Source organism: Platalea leucorodia (assembly GCF_965183815.1).
Source record: "Platalea leucorodia genome assembly, chromosome: 16".
In the NCBI taxonomy this organism is placed as follows: domain Eukaryota; kingdom Metazoa; phylum Chordata; class Aves; order Pelecaniformes; family Threskiornithidae; genus Platalea; species Platalea leucorodia.
The window spans coordinates 8,469,461-8,493,070 of NC_138838.1; the positions used below are offsets into that span (position 1 = coordinate 8,469,461).

General features: G+C 40.4%; 1 protein-coding gene across 1 annotated transcript in view; it reads left to right on the plus strand.

Annotated features, from left to right (window-relative positions):
- Positions 1–23,610, plus strand: part of PPM1E (protein phosphatase, Mg2+/Mn2+ dependent 1E) — a 71,183-nt gene that overhangs the window by 43,201 nt on the left and 4,372 nt on the right. The window contains exons 2-5 of the mRNA XM_082328459.1: positions 15,644–15,762; positions 20,423–20,622; positions 22,384–22,572; positions 23,340–23,483. Of these exons, the coding sequence (XP_082184585.1) occupies positions 15,644–15,762; positions 20,423–20,622; positions 22,384–22,572; positions 23,340–23,483 (652 nt within the window). The remainder of the gene's footprint in view (positions 1–15,643; positions 15,763–20,422; positions 20,623–22,383; positions 22,573–23,339; positions 23,484–23,610) is intronic.

A 23,610-nucleotide genomic window follows, 5' to 3' on the forward strand; every position in this document is an offset into this window, starting at 1 on the left:
TCAGGAAAGATTTGGACCTAGATTACTCTTTCATACCCCCTGTAGTTTTCGATCTGCTTTTTACTGTACTTTTTAGCATAAGATTTTAGAATAATATCTGTAGCTACATGGATGAAGTAGGATTCTTCCGATATCCTCTGTATATTATGGGAGCAACTGCTAATTGTCCGTCCCACGGTCAGCACCGATGTTCCTGGTTTGTGACCACAGCTCTCATCCTGCCAACCCAAGACAGAGAAATGAGAAAGTCATGAAGCGCTGTGGAACCCAGGAACTGAAACAGGAGAGAGATGGATGAGGAGTTCACTGAAGTAAATACAATAATATTTTATTAGGTAGTCTTAATTTTGTAATATGGTGTCCTTTCCCAGCACCTTCTATCCAAGGATTAAAACATAGTTTCCAGGTATTAATGAATTAAATTTCACAGTACTCTTGTGAAGTTTTAAGGCAATAAACCTATTTGACACCTAGATGGATGGATGTGTAGAGATTAAATGATTTGTCGGCAGAAGTGTCATTTATCAGATGCAGAACTGGGAGCAGCGCTCAGTCTGCTATCATGTTACATCTTCCAATTTACTACCGCTGTGTTATTATAACTTAAATCTTGCTTTAACAGTAACTTTTCCTATGTTATCTCTGAGCTCAGCTGGTGTTCCTAGGTTTTTTTCTTGGTATATTATTTTCAGTCTAACCAATCGCAGTTGTGTCTTTTATGTTGACTCCATGCATCATTAAAAAGCTCGCTCATGCAGGTGCACCACCTGTATTTTTATTTGAAGACTATCTGCCCTGGAGGCAATCTTTGTGCTGCCTGACTGTACTTCTGATAAATCCAATTGCATGCTATTAGCAGTCTTTTACAGCTAAATCCAACAAAAATAATTCATTGCTATTTTTCAGTGTGGATTTAGAATACAGATTTTTTTCTTCTTTTTACATTTGGTGCGTTGTTGACAGTTAAAAATTCTCACGTTCTCATGGCTCTTCTCATGGTCTGTCTAAACTCTCTCACAGAATTCTCTGTTCCAACTAAGAAAACATACTTGTATTTAATCTGTACTTGATTTCCTCCTCCTGAATTTGTTCTTTTGTGATTACGTAGTTGCTATTCCAGTTTACTGCTACCCTTAGTCCAGAACTGTGCCTTTCAGAGGACTCTTTGTTTCTTTAGTTTTTCAAGGCCATTATCATTGGTAGAGTTGGTACTGGCTGTGTGTTTTGGGGGCAGAATTGATCGCAGTTTTTATTTTCAAAATATTACTTGGCACAGTGTTTTATTGATGTCTTTTCTGGGTTAGCTGCATGCTTTTGTGTGTGACGTTCAATCTTCTACCTGTTTTAGTAATCTTCCCTCTTCCTTTTCCCCAAGAGTCTGTGGTGATTGTTCATATTTAAACACACACACACGCACGTATATATGTATAGGTATTTCAGCTACAGATATTGAGTATTTTCCTTCAAGTCAGTGTCTCAGTATGATGCTAAAGAATGGTGAGAGAAGTATGATGTAGGTTGGGGGATGAGATATCAAGGCAGACAGAGGATTCTAACCATTCTCATGTGTATTGAAAATCCCATCATAGGTGTAGAAAATCAAGATGTTATTCACATTATTCTGGTTAAATTTTAGCTTGGATAACTTCAATTCCTGTATAGATTCCCGCTGTTCTTTCTAGCACGGTCCATTTTTTGCTGCTTGTTCAGAACAGTTGTGTAATATTTCTGTCCACAGTTAGCAATTTGCTGTTTTTCATCCAAGGTAGCTTGTGTGTCAGTGCTGGTAGAAGTAATCATTTATTTTTAGATTCTAAATCATTTGGGAATGTATAAAGCACTGTAGATATAGAAGATAATAATTTGTCTCCAAAGGTTCCTTATTTTTTATTAATGTTTTGATTTCATATTCTCTCTGTCTGCATATCACTCCCTGAATATGTATTACCATTGTAATTGATAGTGTGACTCCTAAGTAACTCTTTTAACTGCTGATTATAACAGTGACACTGCTCCATTTGAAAAAGCTTTGAGCCTACTCATCACCATGGGTGAGTCAGTCCTCAGTAGTGTATTATTTACAATCCTGGTTCATGGAGCTTCAAACAAGTTCTGTTGTGCTTGAGGAAGGTGTCTTGTGATCTGAGTAAGTTTTTGACAGATTCTGAATTAACTTCCAGATAATGTTGCTTGTTTGCATTTGTTTTTCTTCCATAGAAATAAGAAACTAAGTTTTACACATGTAGGACATGATTCCATATTCTACTCTGTTTGACTGTACACAGGATGGACCTAAGTCCAGGCACCGGGCAAAGGCAAGACAACACTACAGATTTTCATCCCCTTTCCACTTTTATTTTGCTCAGGCTCGGGCTGTCTACGGGCCATTGTGTGCTGCTCCTTTCTTGAGGTATTATCTAACAGGTTCTTCCTTATATTTAGAGCTCGTCTGTCTTCTGAAGAGATCACAGGTTTAATAATAAACTTACAGGAAAAGATGACAATATTCTTTGGGGGGGGGTAGAGAGAAAGAAGAGGCATTGGGTTATTCTCACATGAGCTGAAATAGATTGGGGGCAGCGTTATTGCCTCTGAGGTGGGTGAATTGAATGTGTTAATCCAAGATTGCTCAAACAAAATAAAATGGAACAAATGAGATTTTAAGAAAAGACTTGACTCTTTTGCATAAGCAAAGCCCCAAATTTTGGTGAATACGCGGGTACAATTTGTGTTGTATTGAGAAGCCCATGGTAGAGAAACAATGTCTATAATCTTGCAAGATTTACTTTGTAATGCCATAGCTGTTAAAGGTGACAGCTCATATTTTCAATTGACCTCATAACAGTGACTGGAATGTGTACACAGACTTGTTTTTAAATGGTGCTGGAAATAATTTTAGGACATGTTTTCCAAGTTTTAAATAATTCACTGTACCTTTCAGGATGGGAGAGAGGCTACAGCACTGCAGACTTGTTCGAAATCCTCAGCTTGTTCAGAATCAATTCATATAGCCTTTGTGCACAAAAAGAGCTATATATAGATGCATACTGCAGGCAAGCTGTATGTTACGCAGGCTCAGGACCTGCTTTACCCAAAGCAAAAGCCATATTCTTCATCTTTTGAGCATGGCCACTCCTGTGACATACGGAATCTGCAATACAACTGTCTCAGTAAAATGAGAGTGCAGATTTTAAATAAGCCTCTGAATTGGGAGAGTGGGGAAGCTAAGCCAAGGAAGGGAGAGTGGGGAAGCACAGAGATCTGTGTGACTTGAGCCTGCTTGACAGTTTGGATACTATGGCTCGTTCCTACAGTGTAACGTGTGATGGAGCCAGTTTCAGATACCTTAATAACCTGACATGCCCTGAAAGTGGTATTTCCCCCCCCTTTATTTCTTTAGTATTTGGTAGGAGGAGGCTTGTTTGGTTTTTTACCTCTCCAGGTTTTCATTTTTTTTCTTCTTTTTACTCCTTAGAGATGCTACAATTTGCAGCGTTTCCTGCTGTAAATAGATCCATATAGAAAGCGGAAGGTGAACTATAAAAGGAAAACTGTTTGGTTTAAGCTTATGTTTTTACAACTACTCCCCCAGTTCTCTCTGCAGCATCTGAGTGTGAATCCCTCCTTGTCATTTGTGGGCACGGTTCTCCTCATGAATCGATGATGTATTGTGAATGTCACACCGGCGCAGTCCCCTGTGATGGCAGTACAAGGAGGGAAAGCAAGAGGTTCCCCCAAATTTCTACCCAGACATAGCCCAGCAGAGGCACGTTATCCCATTAGTCAATCAAGGCAGATATCTGAATGCATCTTTTATGCCACAAAGAGCATAAACTCAACTACTGTGTTTAACATAATTTGTCAAGTATTGTCAAGATAATTTCTGTCCCTGTTGTTTTTGTGTGTTCGATGTTTCATGATGTGGTCTTTTAAAAAAGAGGCATAGACGAGAGACAGGACTTGGGATTTCCGTGTTCCACCCTTGAATGTGAAGCTGGATTTCCCATTGTAAAATGAAGATAATATCTGTGCTTTTTTCCAGCTGAAGGGAAGAGGGATTATAGGCAAAGGAGAAGAGAAACACTGAGTTCAACAATATGAGGTGCTTTTAGATCATGAACTGGAAGGTATAGAGCCATGCTAAATAACATCTAAATAAATAAGTTCTGGTTAATAATACTAAATAGCAGTTTGAATGTGACCTGTTCAATCAAATCAAAGTCTGTGCCCTTTTTTTCTTTCTTTTTTTTTTTTTTTTTTTTTTTTAAGTAATGTACTGTATTTGGGAGACTCTCTCTTACCTGCTCTTCATGAATGTGATTATTGAAGATGGACAGCAGTAGGTTTGGCTGTTGTCTCTTTAGGAAATCTTTTAAACCAGGATTGGAAGCAGAATATTTTACAGCCTGTGGAAAAACATCTAAAGGCTGCCATTGTGTCATTCAGGCAAGAACAACTGAAAGCCCTAATGCATTTTATCTGCCGTTCTGTTCCTCAACACTATAAATAATTCAGATCTGTTGGCTTAACTACTACTGGCAACTGTTATTTATTAAGAATGACTGAAATAACTATGTGGCTCAGTAGAACAGAATGCATTAGGGACTTTAATGTGAAACAGAATAGCTAAAACATTTTGATTATCCTTTAAAGAAAAAACCTAAAAGCCTAAACCCGCCAATATTCTTTGCAGTTCTGCAAAGGACAAGTGACAGTGGGAATTAGGATGTGATCTTTCTGGAGTAAGTAAAGGTTTATTCCTTTAAAAGAGCCCTGATCTTAGAGCCCCATTTATCCCTCCGGCGTTGTGTTCTGTGTGCGTCAATGTCAGTAATTTTGAAATTGAGGTGCCGTTAAAAATCTTTGATTTGCCCCGCGGTATAAGGTTTGAATGTCCTTGTAGTTACATGTTTATCTGTAAAATTATTTTTGAAGGTACTGTATAGTCTTTTCATGTTTGCTTTTAATTTGATTATCTTGCATGTCACGCTCCAGAGAAAGTAGGTAAAAGAGCAGCAGTATTTTCTGGGGATCAGTGCAAGTAAATCACCGTTCTCTTGTTCCATTCCTGGTTTAGGGTTAATTAGTAATATCTGGCCCTTCTTGGTACTGTCCATCGTTAGAGTTGAAATTGCTTTCCAGAGGTCAATATCATTATCCCTATTTTGCAGACAAAAAATTGAGTCATTGGAAGGGCTAAGATCAGGCAGGGTATTGCTACAGCAGAAACAGAATCTGTTACTACAGAGTGTCAGATATTTGGCTGTACATCATAAGATGTATTACTGTATAACACCAGAATGCTTTTGCAAGTCAACTGATTATAAATGGTGCATTTGGAATAAATTTTGTATCACAAAAGAGTTGACATCTAGGACTCAGATGACTAATTATCTAATCTTACATCTGGCATAAACACCCAAGCCATTTGTATGATGAACTGCGTTTCACAAGAGTGAGAAGGGAGCGAGAGAACACTCTCTGCTGACTCAGTGGTCATAAATCTTCTGGGGTGTGTTTTGCCTTATATTTGATGTTTGTTCAATGGGTTGAAAGAAGTTAAGTGATCAAATGTCATTTGAAAATCCTGGCCTGCAGCTTTTTTTTTTTTTTCCCCCCTCATTTTCATGAAGACTGTCCAAGCACAGTTATTTGGGACTAGCTCTGTGTGGTGTTACTGAAAGTTGTTCATTTGAATGGGCGCTGTAGATTCATTGTCTTCACCTTTTTTTAAAGAAGTCATTTTACATTTGTTTGCCTTAATGATGATCTGCAGTAGAGATATAAATGAAGACAGCGGTATGTGCTGCTATGTAGCATTTTGTTTAATTTGTTTGAAATTAAGTCATTAACTATAACAGCGCAATACATTTTTCTTTTTGACTAGTAATCTAAGGGCTTCGGCATGTTAATCTGATCCAAAATAAAATAGATGCTCTGCATTGGGTGATTCTTATTTAAATTTTATTTCTGGACACGTCACATTTGTACTGTTTATCTCTTCAGGTTAAGGGAAGTATCAGTGAAAGTTTATTTTTAACAGCGAGAAAAAGTAGGAGATGAATCAGTGGTAAGTAAATGATATGCCTGAACTTTTAGGAGCAAAGCATGCCTGCCGCAACAAGGTTTTCTGCAACATGAACTTTTCTAGATAGTATGTCATTATATTTTATAGTAAGGAGAAAAATCATCAAAAACTCTGACTAGAACATAAAATACCTGAAATAAAAAGAATATATGTAAATATCTTCAGAGAAAGTTTGGACACTCTCATTGATTTTAGACAGCATCTCATTCTGGCTTGACAAAATACAGAATTTATAAATTAAATTTTATGTATACTGTGTACAGTTTTATGCTGATGCTGGCACACTTTCAGATGTAAAATTAAATTACTTTTTCCAATAAAGCAGTGTAGATTGAAGCATGGATCCCTTTCTTTGCTAATGGAACTAGTAGAAAGATATTGAATTATGCTGACTTTCAAATTGACTGAGAGCCAAAGAGAGAAAAATCAATGACATTTTGAATGTCCTGTAGAGCTTTTAAACAGGCTTCAGTCTAGCAGAGAAACTCGCTGTGAGATAACTGTTGTTGACATTGGGTTTCCAGTTAAGAAATGTACTTCTTCAGGTGAGCATGCATCTTGCATAGATGTAGGCTTCGTTACCATTCCAGACACGGAGATGCTAAGTAGGCAGTAACTGGTTTTTGGAATGGCAGTCAGAAGACTCTGGTTACAAGGTAGGCATGTCACTCCAATGCTAAGCATTTCTGTTGGAATGGAGAATGCGCCGTGTAAATGTGCAAGCTAATCCCTGTAAAACAATAACAACAAAAACCAGAAGGATCTTTTATCTCAGTAGAAATTCCTGGAAGTCACATGTATGGGTAATTCCAGTAAATTATTTTGATTAATTAAATATAGGGTAAATACAGATTTTTTTTTTTCTATGTTTTTGCATTTACATAGCCGAATCCTAAAGATCTAAGCTTTATAATAAATGTCCATCAAATATGTGGCTTGCTGGTATTTTTAAAATTTTATAATAATATTTTTATAATTTTGTAAAATGCACTTTATAGCAGTAATTAAAATTTTGTAAAAGACTATCCAGTCCCTCAGAATCTTGCTGCTCAGATAGAAAAGGTTCTGATTTAGATAGGGGGAGACTGCTATATAGATACATCCTTGACGTCTCAGTGTTGTAACTGAGGTTCACGGATTCTGGTCCATTTCTGTAATAAAATGATTTCTCTTTGCATTCTTTCAAAGTCTAGGTTTACCTTTCTTTTAATAACGGATGGATATAATATGGGTGTGAAGGACTCTAGTCCTGGAATATGATTTTCAACAGCAAACTTTGTATCTTCAGTTCTTTGATGTAATGAAGAAAACTATCATACAGTCACTTCTGGGAATTCAATTTCTTGCAGTAATTTGGCTTTCAGCTCCTGGAAGATTAATCTTAGGTTTTTAAGGGTTGTTCATGTTAGAGTAGACAACTTCTGTCATTTTAAAAGCAGCCTTTAATGCAGGTAGCATCAGCTCTACAGAGATTGAAATATCAGTAACCTCAGAACTGCCATATTGTGAGAATGCGTTAGAGAAATCATAGAATTAGGTTTCAAAGATAATATACAGACGATCTATTCAGCAGAATAGCTCTGTAGAAGCTGTTTTATGTAGTTTGGATTCTTCACAGTTCACCCCTTTAGTGTCAATCGCATTTTAGTGACAGTCATTAAATCACAAATGCTTATGAGTGGTTTGTGGTCAGCAACCATTTATTTTTTAAATATACACTAGCCTTCGTGACATTGTACCTCATCAAAGAGACAAAGGTGACCTTTTTATTTTGTCTTGCTTACATTTTATTAGCTTTATGTACTGTCAGATGCAGTTACCCCTCCGGAGAAAGGAAGCAGTGACTTGCTACCTGGCAGAAAATGGATGAGAGGTCTCAGTCTAATTCATGTGTTGAAGATAGTATGTTAAAAGTCAAGGGTTTCCCCTAATGACCTGTATTGTCAGAGGAAATTCTAGTAGCATCATTCCAAGAAGTTGATTTAAAAAACCTGGTTTGTAAGGGAGCAAGGCTTTTGTGCTTGCTCAGTCTGTCTGCCCATCGGGTTCCTCCCACTGATAAGCTTAACCTTGCAGGCCAGTTTCAGTCAAAGTCAAAAGATGGGTTGAAATCTGAAAGATAACTGAATACCTGTCAATTTTCTGAAAACTGGCGGCAGGGTGGGTGAGAATGGCCCCTCCAAGGTAAGGGTAGGGAGGGCTGAGCCCTGATGGATCCGTCTGGCAGTGTCAGAGTTCCCGCTGTGTGCAGTTTGTTCTGTAAAACAGATGGTGATGTGGGGGGCTGCGGGGAAAACCGGCCCTGCTGGAGAGGGGACTCAAGGGGCAGAGCGCGCACATCTCCAGGGCACCTGGGCTTGCTCTTTCTGGTGGCATCACATCTCTTACTTGGCCTTTATTTAGCTTCTAGCGAGAAAGATGTTTGCAGTAGTGTGCTAGAAAGCCTGTGTTAGATGTGTTCTGAAACACGTTGGTGCGAGAGAGGCTGAGTGTGTGTGCGAGCATAGCTGGAAAGGGGCCTGATCTCAGATTTGGCACCCACTGACAAATCCAGTGCCAGCTGCCTCTGGACCTCAGAGGCTGGGAGTTTGAGCTGCACTCGCCCGCAGTGCTCCGACTGGAGAAACGAGGTAGGATATCCCTTTGCAGCCAGGTCTCCCAGGTAATCAGATAAAAGAATATATAAACCACGCTCTTGCAATCATGCTTTCACGAACAATTTTTTTTCTTCATTTATCTTTCAAATTTTCTTCATTTCTTTCTTCCATCTATTTTTCTTCATGCCAGTATTTTAATTTTGCTCTCTGCCCTGATTTTTTTAAATTAGTTTGATGTGCCATCCAGCACAGCACTTTCTTTACTCGTACCATGTATAATATCCTATCAGAAAGCCCTGACAGAGGAGTGGAGCACCTGAGCCCTTTTGTGGGATCAGCGCCAACGCACGCTAATTGAGTTCTGTGGTTTTGCAAATGTTTCCCATCTGATCACTAAACGTGATTTCCTAGAGGTTTCCATTCATACCTATTTCACATATCCTTTACCAGAAAGAGTGTTTTGTTGACTCTTACTATCTCATTAAAAAATGAGGAAAGAATTTGAATATTTTTTATCTCAGATTAGATCTTAATTTGTGAACAAGTCAAAACCAATATCTTTGACTTGTAGTGGTTAACAAGTGATAGTTAACAGGTTATTTCTAAAGGCATTTTAAAATTGTTGGTTTTTTTAAGGTGATTATTTTAAAATTGAGACTGTAAAGTATTTTCACCTTAGTGATAGCTGTCAAATATGAGCTTCATATAAGGTTTTATTCTGTTTTATGAGATAGACTTTCAATGATTGCAACTAAGTTGAGATATTCACCATCAGCAAAATCTTTGAGCCTAATAAGAACCTGCAAAGGGAAAATATTGTTCCTACAAAAGTCATGTTATTCTCATTCACTATATTTATCTGTGGAGTCTTTAGGACATTCCTGAGACCAGAGCCTCCGTAAATGCTTTGACAAGTAAGATACAGCTATTACAAAATAAATACAGTGATAAATACTGAAAGTCTGATTGGTATGTTGAAGCATCTTACTCCAGCTGTTGAAGATGTTATCTGATGAGCAGTGCACCTCTTTTTTTTTTTTTTTTTTTTTAATGTCCAGTTAAGATAGACTAAGCTGCAGGAGAATATCTGTATAAACTTGATCCTATTCTCTAGAATATGGCAGTGAGCACAATGCAAAAGGTTAAATATTTAGTAAAAAAGAGGTACCACCGCAGTGTCTGTACAGAATATGGGCATGGTAAACACATCAGAAAGAGTGTATTTTTGTATTGGTTGTGTATTATATTTCTGTTGCTTACAACTGTCACCACAAGGACAGAATAATTTTGAATGTGACCAGGCAGCTGTCTCTGTGAAGCCTATAGATAGCAGCTTCCTTGTGTAGCACATTTTCAGCTCCTTCAAACAGATTTATCAAGCATCTTTACTGTCTCAACGCTGCCAGCTCAAATGACTTCTCAAGGAGCTTTGATTATGCAGTCTTTTAAAAGGTGCATTGTTTTTTCTGTTTGTTTCTTTTTTTGTGTGTTTGTGCTGGGTTTTTTTTAGTAACTCACTGCAGCAGCTAAAATCTAGTGCAGGCTTTCACCATGTGTTAGGAAAAAAACCATACTCCATTTGTCCACCGTGACCAGGCTTTAAATAAGCATCAAAACTTTCACCAGCTGTGCAAAGCAAGGGAACAGCACAGGTCAGAGCAGAGCAGTGAGCTTGCAGGAGAGAGCGGTGCTTTGTGAGTAAGGAGAGGAGAACCTGCAGAGACAGGAGCTGGAAATAGCATTCGCTTGGCATAATTAGAAGACACATCCATAATCATTTTGGGGTCGAAGGACTGCTTAACAGAATATTCCTCTCTGAGTCCTATCTGACTTCCAGGAGTTAGGGGACAAAGAGAAGCCCCTCAGCTCGCGCCCTGTCTTTCTGGATGGCCACGGGAACAGGAGGTGGCTGAAGGGAGGGCTGGGTAAACAGCCAAAGGATCTTCCCAAAGAATTTCTCTGCTCATTACTGCTGTAGTTCACAGCATGGGAACCTTCAATAATACAGACTTTAAAGGCTTCTTCAAAGACCTTCCAGACTGTATAAGAAGCTCCATCTGGAAGAAGTCTCATGGGGCTTCGGAGTGTTTTGTAAATACAGGCTGGGGACAAATGAGGTTTTTCTTAAATTGAATCTTGCAAAACTTGCTTTCTAACAAGAACTTGCAACAGGCCACATTAACACAGGAGTGTTTACCAAACTGCATCCCCAGTGTAATGTCTTTTGGAAAGGGTGCAGTTAGCTTGTCATCCCTACAAAGTCTTTTGCTAACGCAGTAAATTATAGGCCTTATGGGAGTGTGCTGTACTTGGTTCTTCTCAGGTCATGTTCTTGGTCTTGGATTGCTGTGTGAAACTCTATACGATGCTTTATACTGTTTGCCTGTGGATTTGTTTTGTGTTTCAGCAGATTGAATAGCATTTCTATTTAAATCATGTTTCATTCTAACTAAAACAATTGCTGTTCTGTAACGTCAGGGGATTCTTGAGGTAATAGGAACACTGTATGGTTTGTGATTTACTGACCCTTTTGGCCTTTGAAAGGCACCAGTACGTTTCAGTCCATTTTTCCCGCTTTATTTGGGTTAGTGATGCCTCATCGGTTACAGCAGACCATGACAGCGTTAAGTATTTTCAGCACTGGTGGCACTCAGTTGTGTATTTTGGTCAGGGGCAGTAATGAGCCTGTAGCACCATTTTCCCATCAGCAGTGCTAATACTCCAGGAACACCAGCATTACTGAGTTTTAAGAACTTGATGTCTTTTTTTCGTTGTTTTCCCCTTTTGAGATGCATCAACTTTTCTAAAAATGTTTGCATCGTACAGTCATTTATGACCGTGAGTTAGCCGTCTGCACCAGACTAAGCCTGGCTGTCTAGAGCTGTTGTTTGCCCGTGTATTCCACTTAGCACTTCTGGCAGCATATGAGAACAGAGAATATGGAGCGAGAAAAAAGTATGGAAGCTCCGTAAATCTTGTATAGATTAAAAATATCTCCCCCTATCATCTTGATATTTTTCCCTCCAGTTGTGCTCTTACCTAGAAATCTCCGAGTATTTTACGAACACTGAATTAAGCCTTCTACAGCCTTCCTCCTACTCCTCCTCTCCCCCAGGAAACGACGTTATCAGCCCTTGTTTGTAGATGAGGACTCGAAGGTCTGAGTGGTGAAGTGACTCGTCCAAGGTCAGCTGCTGAATTAGTGGCATGGCTATGAATAGACCGAGGCATTCTAGCTCTCAGCTCTCTGCTAAACAAGATCGTGCCCTCCCAGTTTCAGTTTGTCATAAACTTAATGACTAATAACATTTGAGCATCTAGAATGTGGCAGAAGAATTTCTTTTCAGCGGCCACCAGGTGACCCTTAGTTACGCCAGCGGCAGGACGCAATGCGCCTCCCGTGTCCCCGTGGATCCTGTCTGCTACTTCTCGTTTTGTGTAAAAGATGTGAGGACAGGTGAGGACTACCAGCGTGGCAAAGTCTGATCGTTCCAGTGTGGGTCTCTGCTGTTTTGTGGGATGCTGTAGGTGCTCACCTGAGTGTTCGCTTTTATGATAAAACCAAAGATCCCAGACCTGATTCTTCATTTGTCTTGTTGTAACAATAATGAAGTGTCCTGACAGCGGTTTGACTTCAACATCTAATCTATTTTAGAAGAAGTAAAAAAACCTTCCAGTGCAGTCTGCTGTTCCTTGAAGGGGAGAAGTAATTCATCTAAAGTCCTCTCAGCAGCCAAGTAAGAGAAGTAAATTTTGAGTTGTGCTAATCAGGAAGAGGAAGTCATCTGTCTGCATCTGGTCACTTCCCTGCTTACATGGCATAGTCCTCTAACGGCGACATAAGAAGCTTTGTGATGAACAAATGTCAAGGACAATTAATTCTTTGGCAGGCAGCTGTTATTATTAGGACAAAGAGTGGCCAGACATAGAAGGATAACCTTCAGCTGATTTATTTTCTCTACCTTTTGCCTCAAAATTGATAAGTCACTCAAATCCCGATGGTGAACTTTCATGCAATAAGAATTTTAAGTTTGTCATCTCTTTTTTTTAGTAGGAGACCTTATATTAGATTTACAGCACAGAGGAATAGCTCAGAGGAAAAGTTTGAAAGTCTTCACCACCTTAATGCTATCAGGAGGGAGCAGAGTTGTGTGTTAAACTGGTAACATCGTAATAGGTAGGCTGAGTTAAGCCCACTTCAGACTTCTTTTTCTCAAACTTAATTGATGGAAATGGTCCACTTTGAGGCTTGATTTATTACCTTAGCAGAGTTATTCCAGGATTGCTGCAATGCAACTGTGGGTGTTCTAAACACACCCACACTGCCAGAGAATCAGGAAGGATGTACTTAAAATCCTCTAATTTATCTAATAACATCTTTAGCGGCTTTTTGTGTAGGTTTAGTATTGTAATGGAAAGGCACTCTGTGGCTAGATAAAGAGCTCCTGTGTGAAACTGCTAGCACTGGCTGTAGGGACATGTAAATAGCATTGGGAGCTGATTGGGGAAATGCTCTGGCCAGCTACATACGCTGTAAAGGCACCTTTCAATTTTGTAATCTGTCACTACAGTTAAAATAATATCTCAAATTTCAGATATGCACGTTCGTGACTCTGGGTCTTCATAGACGTGGCCTTCCAAGCCAAGGCAGAGCAGAGGTTCCTCGTGTCGGGGGGTATTTTTTCTCTGTTGTTTAGGTCCTGAGTCTCTATTTTAGCAACCAGGTTCCCTCTTTGCCCATCAGTGGATGTTCCTAAGGGGTTGTTTATAAGTGACACAAACCAAGTTTGATTTTCCTAAAAAGTTTCAGCACTGAGCTGGTGAGGGTAAGCCTTGGCCTGGGAAACAAGCTCAGATTCCTGCAGGTGCTAGCACAGCCTGTTATGTTTGTGCCCAAAGCGAGCTCTGTCTGGCTTGTAAGTGCTTTCAGCAGGGATTCTTCTGCTGTGCGTTATTTAGGCTGAACCTTAATCTTTCTCTGCATTTTTTCATAATGTTGTCCTCACGGTGTTGCTAACTGCTGGCATAATTATTCTATCCCAGGCATCGCAATCTCTTGCTTTTGTTATAACATGGAAATTGCATGTAACGTGAACAGTAACCAGTATCACTGCTCTGGAGTATTGGAGCTAATAATAGAAATGAAAAACCCGCTCTTTGTGAGCTAAATAAAGGTGGACGAGACGAGATAGAAAATCAGCTCCTACACGCACCAGAAGTAAAGGAGGTCCCGGTGTGTCTTCCTCTTGCTGATTGCTCCTACCAGCGGGCATTGCCGTATGTAAATAGGATCAGAGATCCTGTGTTGTGCTGGGAAGAGCCAGTCCTAAGACAGCTGATTTCCTCCAGCAGTCGTGCTTCATTAGCGCGCACGTTGCTGAGGCTTGGAGGTGCTGCGTGAGCAGAATACTCGGCTGCTAATTCTAGGAAATACTCTTACTGATGGTGCAGTAATGTGGTATGAGTGGCTTTCTGCGTAACTTCAAGGGTCAGAGCTTGTCTCGTGACAATGTGTCACTTGGACAAAGCTATTTATTGTTAATCTTGTATTTAAATAATTTATAGATATGTTGAATAGTAAATAATGAGGCTTGGAGGATTTATTTTGTGTACATTTTCTAAATCTGTTACATAATCCTACTGTTTGCAGCAGCATTTGGTATCAAGAATCTGGAAAACTTTATGGTAAAATGGCTTTTCAGAAAAACCCAAGTGTACCGAATCTGATTTTTTTCTGGAATTCAGATTTCACTGCTGAAGCTACGACATGTGGGCCAGTTTAGGATGGCAGTTGGCTTTCCTGGGCAGTGAACCAAATGTGAACGCAAGTGACGGTTGCCATGTGCTTCTTGGGCTCCCGAACGAAGTCTGACAAGTCCGGTTTCGTGTGTAGAAGTTTTTCTGCTCTGGAAGTGGTTGGACTGATGCTTCTAGGCTAACGCCCCTTCTCCAGCCGTGCTAAAAGCATGTGAACAGACTTACTGGGCCTAAGCAGAGGAAATAGGTTAAGGAAGTATGCGTGCTCATTGCCTGTTCCCTGGACTAGCTGATGCAGAATTCTGTTCTTGATGGACGGTTTCTGAGACTGAAATTAGCTGGTATGTCTCTGTGCGGTCCTGCGATGATAGACACGTTTTATGGGGGACATGGATAACTATGATAGCTGATGATAACTATGGAAACTGGAAGTTTCAGGCTGTGTCAGCAAGAGACACCTGGAGAAGTTAAGGCAGACCAATGGGAAATACAAAATTATGCATAAATGAAGAGGTATTAAAATCCTCTTGAATGAGAGAATGTACATTAAAGTGGCCTTGGTTTGCTATAGATTAATTAACCTTGGGAGATATCAGGCTTAATTAAGCTACAGCAAGTTAAAGCCACTTTACTCTTGATAGAGATCATTCACGAGGGAGCTTTTTAACCTTATGCACATCAACTTCATACCTCCTATGGGTTTGCCATAACTTTGTGTCCCTTGGTGAGGTTTTGGACACTTTCAAAACTGAGGACTTCTCTTATCCTTTGGAATCCTGACTCTTAATTCTTAGGAGAAACGACAGAATGGGCTTAAGAGAAAAGTGTGTAATGCACATGTAGAAAATGTGTGCTAAGCAAGGGTTGCATGACAGACTCTGCAGGGGGGTTCAAGGGATTCAGGGGGATTTCAAAAGCATTTAAATAGAGGTTACGAAATGGAACATTAAAACTTAAGAAACAGGGAACATAAGAGTGAAATGGGGTTACTAAAATCCATATTGTGAGTTTGAGGTCTTGCTGCAGGGTTGTGGTGCTGTCTAGCAGAGAAGAATCAGAAGTTTTACAAATCTTGGTTCAAATTCCTGTTTGTTTATAGAAAAGTATTGTTATATATTTCCCTGACTGCAAGTTACCTTGCTAAATCAGATGAAAATATCTTTTTGTGGGTTTCTTTCTGTGTTTTTTTTTTCTTCTGCAGTAATTGCCCCTCATTTTTGGCTGCTGCTTTAGCTAGAGCAACTTCAGATGAAGTCCTTCAGAGTGATCTTTCAGCACACTACTTACCAAAGCATGTGGACAACGCAGATGGGATCATACGTAAGTACATCTGCGCATGATGATGTACAATTTTACATAGTGTGCATCTATCATTTACAGTGTATACTGGAACATTTTGCAGATAATTCATAGATTTTCAAAGTCAGCACTGACTTCAGTGATCCACCTAGTCTGACCACTTCAATGGTAACGACTAGATTTTCCTCAAATTAGTTCCTTCTACCAGCTAGCTAAGTGAAGTTGGACTAGATTTCTTGTAAAGGAGTATCCCATATTGATGGAAAAAGATGAATGGAGAATTCACCACCACTCCTGACTGAGCTAGTGGCTAATTTCTTAGTCAAAGCTTTCTCATCTTTGAATCCTGTCTAGTTTCAACTTTTACTATTGAATTCTTTCTCTATTTTTAAATGCCTTTCTCAAGTTGTACTTGACTCTCTTATCAAATTTTTGCTCCTTAAGAGGTGGAAATCACTTCTTCCTTTTAAGTGCACCTTCATAAGACTGTATCTGGTGGCCCTGAATTTCTTTATAAGTCCTTTAGACTATATGGTCCTGCTGCTTGCTGGCGAGTGCCAGTTGTCCTCCTTCATCCTTAGAGCAAAGTCAAATATATGTGGGAAGAGAGAACTTAATTCTGAATTATTTCACTCAGTATAGTTTTTACTATGGCTTTTTTTTTTTTTTTTTTTTGCTTTAGCAAAGGATAGTATAAAGATATTCCATGCTTAAAAGGAAAATTTCCTTTTCTCCATTTATCTGTGTTGGCTAACAAGATTTTTGCAGTATCTAGCTCAAAGCCATGCACCCTAAATTGTTTCAGGATTCTGCTGACCTAAATAGCCTTGAAAAACTTTCTGGGGTGCTCATTACAATGAAGAACAATGTTCCTCACATGTATTGAGAGGAATTCTGTCATTTGATCTTGAAAATACAGTCACCAAACCACTTTGTTCCCTCCTTTTTTGATAAAAAAATAAGTAAATGATTCTGGGGCTAAGTCGGATATATAAACCTGGCTCTTCAAAAAGGAAGATTCTGCTGTATTTCTCAGAGGCCTTTGGAAACCTGCAAAACAGAAAAACATGCTATGGGTTCCCTTTTTGTAGGTATTGCTGCCTCCTCCTGCTGAGCAGGTAAATGGAATAGATTTGTCATTGTTCTGGCTGAGCAGCCTTCATTAATTTCAAATTGAGATCTCTGAGACTTGCATAAATATTTGACAGTCTCCAAGGAAATGTTGACTAAGCCTCCACACGGAATATCTAAAGAGTTCAACAAAAAAGGAAAAAGAGAAAAAAAACCCAAAAAACCACAAAACCCTCACACCTACAGAAACTGCCATTTAAATATATCTAAATCTGTAATACACAGATGCAAACATAGATTGATATGTGTATGGGCTATAACATGCACTAAAAATGTGATACTCCAGATGCAGTATGTTGAGGTGAATTGTCGTAATGAAGGTACTTGAAAAAAAAAAAAACAACCTTTACAGATGCAATGTAAAGTGTTAAAATATGAAGATAAAGGGGGAGAGGAAGAGAGAGAACATCTTCCGGACCATAGTAAAGCAGTGGTTTCATATGAATACTGCAATTTCAAATAATATACCATAAATGGTAATTTTCGAAACAGAGCATTAGCTCAAGTGATACAAGGTTTGGCTAACAAAAATGTAACAAAACTAGGGGGATTCCTGCAGGACTGAAGGCGATTTCATTGCAAAAGGTCAGTAACTCCATTCTAGCTGTGTTTCTTAGTAGGAGTCCTTTGAGAAACCTGGGCTAGTTACTTAGAAGAGAGCTGCGACTGATGAATGCCCTAACTGGTACCATACAGGGAGACTTTCATGCTTTGAAAGAAAACAAAGGCAACTGTAGCAGGTGATGAAAATGGGATTTCTACATCTTGAAGCTTTGTGCTCAGAGTTCACTGTTTATCCTAATGATGTTTGGACTGCTGCAGAATGGGAAACCAAGCTGAATTTAGCTGGCTGGTTTTGATATCCAACTCTACGTCAGTTTTTCTTATGAACCCAGAAAGATTTTTACTCTGCATAATGCAAGGAGACATTTACCTGATTTGCCTCAAGTTTGAATTTGCTAGAAGAAAAAAATTATTCCAAATTTCCTTAGTGACACATTTCAGTCTGAGTAGTGCAACATGACAAATCATATTGTATGCTTAGGACTGGTAAAAGCAGTTATTGGTATGCTGGTGGAAAGGAAATTAGAAGCTTCATGAAAGAAGAATGTTAATCTTAAAAGAAGAAAAACTGTTTTGAGCCCACAAACGTAGGAATGCAAGAATATGGGCCTGATACATTCAGGGTGACCATATGTCTTTGGACATCAGGAAGAGAATCTGAGAGTCATAGGCCACGACTGATTCTTCTCTTCCAGTTAAACTGGAGAGGAGCGAGAGAGCTCCCATGAGAACTGACAGACATTTGATTTCCTTTTCAAAAGGTCAGGTTAAGAATGTTTAGTTTTCTTTTTCATGGAGGAAGATACTCACGTGGGGGGTCAGCATTGTTAACAAACCACCAAAGGAGGCTGGATAGTAGGGCCACCTTACGTGGTGGAGGTATCTAAAATATCCATCAGACTTCACAAAGCAAATTGCAAAGTCCCACTACCCAGTCATTCCAGGTACTAGGAGATGGGATTACTATAACCAGGACACAAAGAGGTCATTGACTAGTCAGAAACTGGAGTTATTAGATTAAGGAAAACCTTGGTCATTGGCTTGATGGCATGTCTACAAACCTGGGTACTGATCCCTGTTGTCACACTGTCCACATTTTCAAGAAAATGCTTAAAATTTAGGTACTAAAAAGCAGAATCTGATTACTGGTATTCTTTCTAACCTGATTTTGCCTTAAAAGTCAGTCATCTTTGGGAACAATAATGCCTGAGCTGGATTTCCCACTAGCTGTGGTACAATTAAACGCTACTTCCAACGCTGGGGATTTTGGAGCAGCAGGAGGGAAATGAAATTCTCCATGACACAACCACAATGACAGCTGAGTCAGCTCTGGCTCAGCGCTGCAACATTAACAATTGATGAGTAATTTACAGCTGTGAGGGGGTGGTTTCACTGTTGTAGGCCTTTCTCCTCTTTTAACCTCAGGAGCAATTATTGATGATGCTGACACTACGCATACTCCTTGCTGGGGATGGGTGTTTAGTATCTCAGCACAGCCAGTGGGTTTACTCCGTTCGTCCTTCAGAGTGACGCTCTGAAGTGTAACAGCCAGGTGACATTGAAACGTACACCATTGCCCTTCATACGTGCCCACTGGAAAAAAATGGATGAGCAAGTCTGTGGGGTTCACTTCTGGAAAATATAATTTGGACATGTCAGGCTGTACGTGTTCCCTCTTCAAATATATTACCCAGCAAAGAGATTTCTGGTGGCACCAGTGAGAGCAGTGTAAGTGCTGTGGGGGAATCAGTACCCATTGCTATGGCAGTGGTGGGATGACCCAGTCATTTGATTTCCACCGCTTGTTTTTAAAGCTGTGTGATGACGAAGCTAGGGCTCCTTCTTTTGACTATGTTTATAGCTTATTTCCAGCTTAATGGCTGCTCTTGCAGATCAAGCTTGAACCAACTCATAATCAGCAGAGCTGGGAATATATCTTGCTCCTAAGGATCTTGGCCCCCTGATCACTATAGCCTACATCTTGTGTAGACCTCGTACAGAAATTAGTAAATGCTGCTTTTAGGTTCTTCACAGAATTTCTGTGAACTGAGAGATGCGGTAACCCTCCCCTCTGCTCCCTGTATTTGGGCCGTTCCTCCTCCAGGAATGGTTGGCACTCATGGATTGCTGCTGTTTAGCTTTGAAGATCTCTGGTGAATGATCTGGCTTTGGTGAATGATCATGAACAAGGAGACTTTGATGTGTTCAGCTCTGATTCTTGCTTCCTGTTTTCTTCCGCTGAGCTTCAGAACGATTGTCAAGTGCCCGAGTTTTCACATTTTAAAATTACTATTTCTCAGGAGTGACAGTTCATCATTTTCTTAAATTTAAGACCTTTATGGTTTTCTCATTTGCTCATGCAGATTTCTTTGACACACTGTCTAGTCAGGAATCTGGGAATAACGTTATGAAACTGAGAAGGTACCTGGATATGTACACTACTCGATGTGTACACTGCCAAAATATCTTAAAGTAACGCTATTAATTTCTGTAGGTTATTTGCCATTGTATTGCCTCAGTTCTGCAGTGAGGTGGTGTTTGGAATAGACCGTTTGGTCTAAAACCAATACGTCATTGTAATGGATTGTGGTTTTCGTATGTGATGCTATATGTCGTGATGAAGTCCCTATCAGAGCTGCCGTGGCACAGCTGCACCACCCTGTGCAGAGCGACACGGGGGAGCAAATGCTGAGGGAAACGTACTTGCTTTTCATTTTTTCTGATGCTGCAAATGAGTTCCCCAAAGGCACGGGGGAATGTTTTAAGTTAAAAAGACAAACAAACAATGAGCTGCTTACTGATGAATGCTGATTATGGTGAGTTTGGCTTCCTCTTCTTATGCATCAGAGCCCAGAATTTCCCTGCTGACATCCATTTCAACTGCTTGGCTAAAATGGTTTTGTTTCATCTTTGTAATGTATGCAAGAAAAAAATTCTCACTGAATAACACTCTTAGCCTTTCATTTGTGGTTTTTGCCTTCCCCAGAGATTGAGACAGTGAAGCTAGCCCGCTTAGTTTTTAGCAAACTGCATGAGATCTGCAGCAACTGGGTGAAAGACTTTCCACTCCAGCCGAAGCCCCACCGCTACTACGAGACATCCATCCATGCCATCAAGAATATGCGCAGGAAGATGGAAGACAAGCACGTCTGCATCCCGGACTTCAACATGCTCTTCAACCTTGAGGTAAAAAGAGATCATGTGGAAGACAAATGCAGTGCTAAACACAATTTCCATTCTTGGGGAAACTAGGCAGTCTTCTACTGTGAAAATGAAAGCCATACCTGTGATGGACCTGAGGAGGATTGACAGTCGAGAGACAAACCTGGTCTTAAGTTAGTTCAGTTGCTATTCTGTAACCATAGCGGCAGTATGACATGCTGTTTCTACGTAGGGTATATAGAATAAAAGAGCAATTTTCACAGACTTCTGGTGAAATGTTATCTAACTAAACAAAGTTTGTATCTGGCCCGTCCTGACGCAGCCACTCATGCAGTGGCTGAAGGACTGACGTGCCATCGTGCAGAAAGCAGCCCTACCTTTGTGAGAGGCAACTGATGCGTTGTAGCACTATGTGATAAATCAAGGCAGGAGCCTCTCTTTGGCTGCAGGTGCCCAGGTGTAGCAGAGGATTGCCAATGGAAATGAAGGGGTTCAGCTCACAGTTCAGCACCGATGCCAGCTGTCTACAGGGGTGGGTCTGTACTGCTTTTCAGCCCTTTCTCTTGCAAGGAAGAAGCCAAAAGCAAGAATAAGGAAAGAAAGTAAAAAAAAAAACCCAAAACAAACCCAAAACACAAAACTTACAGGAGAATGGGGTGCAGTTCACACAAGAATCTAGCAACATGAGTAGTTTGGTGGAACTGGGGCCAGACTTCCCTCCATTAGTTTCTGTTGCCATCGGTCAAACACTAATGCTTGCCCTTCCTTCAGATATAAAACTGGACACTGAAGAATGGCAAATAGAAGAAAGTGGCAAGAATTTTACCTTTAGGATCAGATTGCTGTATAATTGATTCTTTATTGCATCCTGTCACTTTAATAACCATCTTCTGCCCCATCCACATTCTTGCCTTTAAATGATATTAATGCAAACAGAGGCAGATGTTTCCTTTGCCTGTCAATTGTCAGCTTTCTTATTCCAATTTGTGTTGGAGCCCATTACTTTAAAATTACAACGTACAAATATTCTAGTCATTGAGATGGCTGTCAAGGTTGAATTGGCACTGACAGTGGGTTGGTGTGTTGTATGTATGAACAGGCAGAGGAGTTGATGTCTCTTGGTACAGCATTGTTTCTGTCTGAACAGATAAGGGGAAACTGAGAAAACTGGCTTGAAGATGACTGATTTTGCTGTATTTGATTTGTGAATGTAATCACAATTATCTGATGAGAGAGTACATACTTTTTTTTAAAAAAACGGCATCTAAGGTGATATGGATTAGATTTAAAAAAAAAAAAAAAAAGGAAGAATGAAAGCAGAGGCTGGCTAGCTTCACATTTTATCTGTACTGGCATTTTATCCCTGGTGGATTCCAGTCTTGATGTAGACTTCATGCAAACTGTATTGGATGTTGTTCTCTCTCTGTGGTTCCTGCAGTCACAAAAACTCCTGCGCAATTTGATGAGAATGGCACTTTCTATTTGAGTTGAGTGACTGAATTGTAACAAATGGGACATAAGGAGCTGTGAGAGAGCTACACAGGTGAATCTTGCAGGACATCTCTTGCAGTTTGCAGGTAGAATTGATCAGCAGTAAGGTGGAAATTTCCCACTGATGCTAGCGAAGATGGTCCGAGTGGTTTGTTTTTCCAGTGCAGACTCTGCCTCAATGTGCAATTTAATGAGCACACCACAGATCTCAAGTTCAAAAGTTTTAAGACAATCCAATTAGCTGTTTGCATTGCTTTCTCCTGAGTTGTTTTCTCAATGTGTTTCCATTGACAGGACCAAGAAGAGCAAGCTTATTTTGCAGTGTTTGATGGTCATGGGGGAGTGGATGCTGCCATCTATGCCTCCATCCATCTCCATGTGAACATGGTCCATCAGGAGATGTTTCAGCATGACCCGGCAGAGGCGCTGTGCCGAGCTTTCCGGGTGACGGACGAGCGCTTTGTCCAGAAGGCAGCCAGAGAGGTGATTGAGTTACCTGGGCTTGACTCTGAAAGTATTAATCTATACATTCTGTCTTTGTTAGGAGGGGGGCTCCAAGTGCCGTGCTGAGCACAGGCCGGGGGTCAGCCCAGAGCTGTCCAGGCACAGTCCATAGAGCTGATGCCTGCTGGTGAGCTTCTTCATGTTCCATAAAGATGCCAGCCTCCACTTCTCACAATATCCAGCTCGTTTACAAGGATGCTGCTGCTATTCTTACATTCGCGTGCTAACTAGGTTTAGTCCTTGGGGTGGTGGTTTTTTCCTCGTCTCTACAACATACGTTTTTCTGAGCTCCAGAAAGCAAGAACAAATGGATAACTGACTCCTAGGCCTCCTAAACTTATGCAAGAGCTGAGTTAAGTGCAGGGAACTCAAGATGCTTACAAATAAACCTCCCTCCAAGTTCATTAGCGTGCCCGCGTTTGTATCAACAGATAGGAAACAGGCACAGGAAATCAACTAAAACAGTAGCACGGCCGATCACAAGCAGAGCCCAGCTTCTGAAACGCGATTCCAATGCAAGGGAAGTCACGGGGCAAAATCAATGACTTGCATTCAGCCAGGTTGGCTCTGAGGGGCTGTTGCTGAACAGTCGTAGCAGTAAGGAAAGCACTGCCTGTTCCTCCCTGGGAACAGGCTGTGTATTGGAATATCAACATGTTCTGTCCTCGAGTTAAGCAGGAAAACCCTTTGTAATGGTTTTTATTGGCTTATTTAAAACTGGGGGCATTTTTTTTCACCCTATCCAGAGTCTGCGTTGTGGAACCACCGGGGTGGTGACTTTCATCCGAGGAAATATGCTGCATGTGGCTTGGCTTGGGGACTCGCAGGTTATGCTCGTGAGGAGAGGCCAAGCTGTGGAACTGATGAAACCCCACAAACCAGATCGAGAGGTGAGAATGGCCTGGTTTAAGTACACCTGAGCAGCGTTTACCACTGAAGCCGATCAGCTTTATGTGGGATGCTGGGACACTGCATGTTGCCTTGCCAACGTCTCTTGGAGCAGCAGCGTTGGTTCCA